This window comes from Amyelois transitella, chromosome 9, assembly GCF_032362555.1.
Source record: "Amyelois transitella isolate CPQ chromosome 9, ilAmyTran1.1, whole genome shotgun sequence".
Taxonomy (NCBI): domain Eukaryota; kingdom Metazoa; phylum Arthropoda; class Insecta; order Lepidoptera; family Pyralidae; genus Amyelois; species Amyelois transitella.
In genome coordinates this window covers 3491130-3498841 of record NC_083512.1, presented here as the reverse complement: position 1 = coordinate 3498841, position 7712 = coordinate 3491130, and the positions used below count along the sequence as shown (strand labels likewise).

General features: G+C 34.6%; 1 protein-coding gene across 2 annotated transcripts; it reads right to left on the bottom strand.

Annotated features, from left to right (window-relative positions):
* Nucleotides 1-293: 293 nt before the first annotated feature.
* On the bottom strand, nt 294-6568 carry LOC106134742 (acidic leucine-rich nuclear phosphoprotein 32 family member A). Of its 2 annotated transcripts, XM_013334867.2 has the most exons (7): nt 6380-6568; nt 4347-4723; nt 4080-4168; nt 3543-3677; nt 2622-2687; nt 2102-2224; nt 294-1154 (listed from the first exon to the last, which is right to left on the bottom strand). In XM_013334867.2, exons 1-7 carry the CDS (start codon nt 6425-6427, stop codon nt 1075-1077), a joined length of 918 nt encoding a protein of 305 aa, XP_013190321.1. In that variant the 5' UTR covers nt 6428-6568; the 3' UTR covers nt 294-1074. The 2 variants fall into 2 exon arrangements, with proteins under 2 accessions (XP_013190321.1, XP_013190322.1); XM_013334868.2 differs by lacking the exon at nt 3543-3677 and having other exon boundaries at nt 6380-6564.
* Between the last annotated feature and the right edge of the window lie 1144 nt (nt 6569-7712).

Below are 7712 nucleotides of genomic sequence, written 5' to 3'. Positions count from 1 at the left end.
AAAAGGATAGTCAATAGTAGTCGAAGAAACACGTTTTCGTGTTCAATTTATTTGCCCGTGGATGTCAAATAAAATGTAAAAAAATACTATTGAACAATTGAAATGGTTGCGCAGAATAAATAATTATAACAAATAGAAACTATCTCTGTAATAGTGTCACCTTCTACTTGAGATGAGCATTGAATAAACGAGCCGTTTTTTAGACTATCGCTGTGAACAGATAAACTAGTCGACGGTTCACGCTTAAAACTGGTTGACGGCGTGAACGACCCGCGCTTGCGTCTCAACGCACTAGACGTGATGAAACAGTTCAAAAATGAAACATCCAATACATCCAGTTCACGCCGAAACCTAATCGAAAGTTACGATTCAAGCAGTTTACCATCGACCATAATCGATCTCGTTTCGTCGTCGACCCATCACTACTACTGGTGGATATTTAAAGTTTAAATTTAGCATTTACAATTAATAGAAAATAAAAACATGGATAATATAAAAATAAAGTTTTTTTTTTATATGCTGATGATCACAAAAACCACTCAAGACAGAAATATCGTCTTTTTAACTGCTTATAATTTCCATGTTCTGTTAGCTTACGGTCAAATTATGAATAGCAAACCATTTCAAGTAGACATTCTACATGTCGTGTTCTCTTGGTTTATTTACGTCGATACATAGGTACTTTACTAGGTAAAGCATGTTTCAATTACTGAATCATTTAAGGATGTTCAAATTTAGTTTGGAATAAAGAAGTTGAAATACACGCTTAATACAGAGATATCAAATTACTTCTCTTCTCCAGAAGAGTAGACACAAATTAAACCTTTCTACTTGCCACAATCCCTGCACACTTCTTTCTAGACAGACAAAAAAAAAACTTCAGAATCTTGCCATTGGCTCAATAAATATACGTTACACACGTACAAACGATATTTTTGAAGATTTCTGATAATGCTGGTGGAAGATAAGAACCATATTTGGTGGACATAGCGAAGGCGGCGGTCCGGGTTTATTGTCCGACGCATCGGAGCGCTGTACACTTACGAACTAGTAAGATAACTCTGCTTAAGGCAATCAATTCTCGTCGTCCTCGTGTTTTCGCTTTTTACCCCGGGTACTCTCCTCGGGCTCGCCGTCTGCATTGTCCTCACCGTCTGTGGAAAAGAGATACATACGGTCACGTCTATATCCCTTGTGGGGTAGACAGAGCCAACAGTCTTGAAAAGACTGATAGGCCACGTTCAGCTGTTTGGCTTAATGATAGAAATTGAGATTAAAATAGTGCTAGGTTGCTAGCCCATCGCCTAAAAGAAGAATCCCAAGTTTAATAGTATATCCCTTAGTCGCCTTTTACGACATCCAGGGGAAAGAGATGGAGTGGTCCTATTCTTTTTTCTATTGGTGCCGGGAACCATACAGCTAAGAGATAGATACATATATTCACGTCTTCACAGGTAGATAGAGCTAACAGTTATGCAAAGACTGAAAGGGCACGTTCAGCTGTATGGCTTTAGAATGGAATAAAAATTCAAATAGTGCCAAGTTGCTAGCCCATCTTTCACAAGAAGAATTCCAAGTTTATTAACCTATCCCTTAGTCGCCTTTTACGACATTCTTATTATTTATAAATAGTGAAAAGATGTAGTCTCAGCCTGCCCATCCAGGTAAGAGCCATGGGTTAGGCAAGCTTAAGGTCTGAAGACTATAACACGTACTTAAACCAGTTTTGTTGTCCATGCAATTTCCATGCTCCATTTTCTTACAATCGCAATATCAATGTAACTCTTTCAAGTGTCGGCCTCTGTGGCGCAGCTATAGACGCGTGGCTATGTCATCGGAGGTCCCGGGTTCGAATTACAGCAAGGGCATGATGGAATACGAACTTTATCTGATCTTAGATGTTTATCTATACAAGTATTTATTATAAAATATTAGTATCATTGAATTAGTTTCTCGAAAGTTTCGAATTTACTAGAGGCGATCTGTATAATGTGTCAAAAAAAACTTCAGAATCTTGCCATTGGCCCAATAAATATACGTTACACACGTACAATTAGCCATTATACACGTACAAGTAGACATTTATAATTTGTACACGTACCTTGGACCTTATTGTTGTGGTCTCCCTCCGCGTCGTTTTCCCCTTCGCCATCTTCGTCTATATCCTCTTCCTCCGAAACGTCAGAGCCATCTTCGTATAGGGAACTGGCCGAGCTTTCTTCCTCTGAAAAATGTTTACAATTCCATTAATATTGTGTTGGGTGGTTCCCGTTACTTGAGTATAGGACGACTACCTCTCTAGCCTGTAGATGTTTGTTGCCTATTGATGTGATAAAAGGCGATTAAGGGATAGGTTAAAAGGGATAGGTTAATAAACGTGGGATTCTTCTTTTAGATGATGGGCTGTCAACTTGCACTATGGCTCTTTCTATTGATAAAAGTATTAGCTAGAAAGCATAGAATAGTAATAGCATGGTGTTCATCGCAAGTATTCATATTGCTATTTGATGACACCCGACTCCCAGTGAAGTGCTGACTTTATAAGTCAGATGTGTATATAGCAGCTTTTCTGTAATAATAAATATTTATTTTCAATGTTTATAACTAGAATTTATTATTACCGAGATCATCTTTGTAGACTGCACTCAGAGATATTTCCTCATCCTCATCATCTTCCTCCTCAGAACCTGCAAGAAAGAAATAGAAGTATAAGAACTTAAAAAATAACAAATTCAAATTGTTATACATTATTATTGGGGCATTTTACACATCACTCACTAATTGTACATTTTTTTATTTTACAACATTGGTTTATGTCAAATAAATTACTTAAAACTAAATTCACTGACACTTCCAAAGTGTGATTGCAGAAGCAAACTGCACTGCAGCATTTTCTTAATATGTGCACTGCAACATTACGTAACAACGTGAACTTCAAGAGACTATGGTAATTCTTTTCTGAATTATATACAAGAATGGAAACTAATTAAATTATATAACATCTTGAGGACACTAGCAAGTTAAGGGTTTAGATAGCTTTGTAGCTTTTTGACAAATACTAATTTATTAGAAATAGCTTAAATTGAATTTACTTAAATGTAAAAATGCCCGAGAGTGTCCTCGAAGGACTATCTTTTAAATAAAATATAGATTTTTTTTTATTCAGCCCACTCTGAATGTATGTCAAAAAATAAGCAAGTTTTCTTTTACAAAGTACACGACGACGTCTGACGGTCTTTCCACAGTAATTACCTGCACGGTTATTCACAAATGTTGATAGATAAGGCACATGTCTGATCTTTCCTCTCTTATATGCCAAACAGATAAAAAGAGGAATATCGGCATAAAATTGTATGCCTTGCCAACATTGTGAAAAACCAGCTGCACTCACATTTTTAAATCATGGTCATAGACAAACAGATCTCCCTTCCTGGGCATAAATAGATATAATAGATGGGACACAAACTGCAATATTATGATGAGCAATCATAAACACAGACTCCCAATAGACTAAGCATCATCACAGTAAATAAGATGCTTACGTTTCATCAGATAACCCATGTGGAATAGGAGACCATAGACTGTGTACAGTAATACTGGCAAAGTGGTTCTGCTCTCAACCGGCCTTTCGGACACACTATCATCAATCACCAACGGACCCAAATCTATGTCCAGATCTGGAAGCCAGTTACAGAGTTATAGACCACAATATTGTGTTTTGAAGACCAGAAGCAAAGGATGTTTTTGCAGTTATGAAGTTTTGATTTATTACTGTTACCAATATGGTTAATGAAATTTCAAGTTTTCCCATTCTATATATAATTAGATTTTATAATTAGGTATATCTCAGAAGAGAAATGAAGGTGTAAATAAGCAATAAACAAATTAGGAAGTGACTTTCCCATTTATAAAAATTAGGGCAGTTGTGTAGCTGAATGACTACCCCATAGACTTTAAAGGTGGTGTAAGTTTGAGGTGATTAATCAGAGACTGTTAGAATATTTTTATGAATAAGTAATGTTAGTGAAAGACAAATGTTCTATTTCCCATTATTGAAGTTTATTTTATGAAATACTGACCTTCATCACTGTCATTATTTCCATTCATCTCATCTTCTTCTCTTTCCTCTTCATCACTGTCATCGGCCTCCCTGTCGTCTTTGTCGAAACTGAAAAATTAAATGAGGAATTTATTTAATATTAATAATAAACTGGATTTTCTCTTTTCTTTCTGAGCTGGCTTGTTTTTATAGATTATTTACCTTTATTCTACTATCTGCCAAGATAAAAGCATAGCAAACAACAAAGTATTAATTTACTACATGATTTAAAATGTAAGATACATACCCATCCAAATACTTCAGAGATGGGTGCAATGCAAACACCTTATTTCTGTAATCGTCTAGACCAGTGACTTCATTATTAAATAAGTCAAGATTTTTTAAGTTTTTGAACTCTTCCAATGGTTTCAGCGATTCCAAGTCCTTTATTTTATTTCCTGATAAGTTCAAGTGTGTCAGTTTCGTGCACCCGTTCAGGAAGTTTAGACCACTGGATATTCTGTTATCGGAGAGCTCTAGTTTCCTCAGTTTGGGGAGAGCAGGGAAACCTTTCAGTGATGTGAGCCCTACATTGTTGAGGCTGAGTATTTCCAGATTGACATACTCGTCTGTGAGACCAACTATGTTGGTGCTTCGGCAGTTGTCCAAGTTAAGCTCTTTTACCTGTAAAAAAGTTTTGTTGAAGAGTTAAATATGTCAAACGCCATCTGTGCAACAACTTGCGAACTATTTTGTAGACTAATAACAGCATGAAATTTTATAAGTTCTTTGTTTTTCTTTTTTGAGAAAGAATGAAATAACTAAACAGCCTGCCTTGCCTTCTCGTGTTAGATTTTAATGTATTTTTATTCAATTAGGCATGAGGATTGTTAGTTGCTACTGAGTAGGTATATACCTATCTGCTTCTTTGTATACACAACTATCTATATTTTATGTATGAATATAAATGTAGCGAACGTAGGTACTTTAACAGGAACAGGAAGTTGGTATAGAATAGGCTTACATACATATATTAATTTCTTTATGTAACAAACAGGACGTAGACGTTTTTGCGACTTGTGACATGCAAAATCATAACAAAATTTTATGACTCTAATAAAAATAGGATGACTGGAGTTTTAGTTTAGGTGAAAATAAAAGAAATGAAACTGGCTCGTAAAGTATTTATCTAAAGTCGGGCAACCAAAACGTCAAAATGGTGTGAGTTGTCAAAGATACAGGCGTAGTTGGCTAAATCCTAGAAATTAGTGAATAATTCGCGGAAATATTGATTGAAACATAGAATGCGCGTGTTTGTCTTGCATTTTGTATCACGCTTAAAAGTTGCCGTGCTGTAATTACGGAGTTTTATGAGATAATCTTTATTTTGCAATGGCGGATGACACGAATCATCGCGACGCAATAAAAATGGCCGCTGTATTGGTAAGGCGTGCGTCAATATCAGAATGCAGATGTAAAGTGCAAATGCTGTAAAATTGAAGTTAATCAATCACTAATTACACGCTATTACATACTTATAACGTCTACAGGTTACCGTACATAAGTCGTAGTAGGATTATCAACGAAAGTTGTACATGGGTGAAAGGGCGCGAAATTATATTCTGCTAACTACAAATTTACACTACGCAATTTTTGTGCTATTAATAGCAATTTTGATTGATTTTATGCTGAAATAAGTACTTCGTGTCTTATTAAATACGTTCGATAGGCCTATTAGCAAATAGCACTTCGGTAAAACACATTATTTCTATTGACATTGACAGGCTATAATCAATGAGCCCTATTTTTTGAAATCAAAGGTTTTACAGATTATTACACATTAGGAAGAAATAATAAATTGTTTAGGAAATAACGAGATACAGGTTTATTATTGTATCTATACACTTATGCATTTTTACTGACAAATTTCAAGTAAAATCGCAAGTTTCGACACTTAACCTCAATATGGGAATATTTACAATAAATCTGTTACACAAACAATCAGGGATGAAATATAACTTGGAGAATATAGGGAATCTTGTTTAATATTTCCTTTTTGATATGTGATGCTTATAATCAGCGTAGAAAGTAATATTTAACTATGTGCACATGAATGAAACGTAACAATCGGTAATGGCTAATTTTCTATGTACAATATAGCCACATCTCCAATTATGACCGGTTTAATTGATGATGGCTATTGTTTTATGCTAGACACTACCAATTCCATTAAAATTTTCATGAGTTATAAAGGTATATTTTATTTATTACACCAAAGTACCACACGAAATACGTATCGACAAAACATTCCAATACAACGAGAAATACAACGCTGTTTACCTGTGAAGGATTCCTTCCTCTGGATTCTAAGGCGACCCGCTTTTCCATCTTACTGAATCTTTAGGTTAACACTATAAAACACTTCTCTAATTGCTTTTACAATATTTCTCATGCAACTATATCACCAAGCTTGGGTTTCAAAACAGAAGGAAACTATAGATACACGAGTGACGTCGCCACAGTAGCGCTGTCTAGCGGCCGAACTGAACAACCGGATACGGGTTTGTTGAGTAACTTATTATTAATATTTCCTTAAATTTACAGTAATCTTAGCAATTTGTTTAAATTTGACAACTTTTATTAATTTCATTGTTTTAATTCTTATATTTCATGATACCAATTATTAAATAATTTTGTTAAAAATAAATTGATACCTTATTTTGTTCGTAAGGTTGGCATTCTTGTTGCTGTTGCACGTCTGTTTGTCGGTTGGCGGGATTTATGAAAATAATGTGTGCTTTTTAAATTACTGTTTAGATTATTAGATCGGCAAAGTAAGAAGATGAATTGAATGGAATGAATCTTCATTCTGATTGTTACGACTGAAACCTGAGCAAACTAGTATGTTATGTAAAAGTTACAATTTGTGGCCCCTGTAAATTTAATTGATTAACAATAGAGACTGATTAAGTAGGTACACGGGGAAAATGAGTTTTCTCAAATTAATTAAATATGTAAGTAGGCTTATGTACATACTTATGTACTGTTTTAGTTTCCTTTTTTCTACCATGTTGTGAGGTTAATGAACTCAGCACTCAGTTTTTGGACATAATTGCAGATTTTATTCTTACAACCTATTATTATTATAAATGAGACAGTTCGAAAGGAAGTGTGGATGTGGTGGTCTTTGTTACTGTTTTACGCAAATGATACGGAACGAATTTTCACGAAATTTGCAGTAATTTTATCAATTAAATATCGTGTGGTTCTAAATAATAGAATAACCATATAACAATAATCTTCTAAAATCTATAATCTTTATTGTCTATATACCTAAGTCTAATCTATATTGTATTTGGGCGTAGAGTTAAAAATCAATTAAAGGAAAGCCTTATATATTTGGGGATTTTCTTTGTAGGCGAATGTAACTGCTACTATGATTTTTCTTGGTAGATTTTTATAGCGACCACAGAGATAACTGCTTAATCTACCGTGACTTTTCTTACATAACATCCCTAAGCTTAATTTAATAAATTTGTGAATACTTATCCAAATAAACTGCCTCCCTCAAGTTTAATACATTAATCGGCGTTTAAAAGTACCTAGGTACTTACAAGCGTAGTTACATGTACACTTACACTTCCTTGCTATTTTATTTTTCAAAATCATACAG

Bases quoted from the DNA above. Each gene is read 5' to 3' on its own strand.
- LOC106134742 (XM_013334867.2), bottom strand. From the start codon at position 6,427: ATGGAAAAGCGGGTCGCCTTAGAATCCAGAGGAAGGAATCCTTCACAG. The intron at 2,688-3,542 runs GTAAGCATCTTA...TCTTTCTTGCAG, and splicing joins CATGGGTTATCTGATGAAAC to GTTCTGAGGAGGAAGATGAT. The intron at 1,155-2,101 runs GTACGTGTACAA...TCTTTTCCACAG, and splicing joins CCACAACAATAAGGTCCAAG to ACGGTGAGGACAATGCAGAC.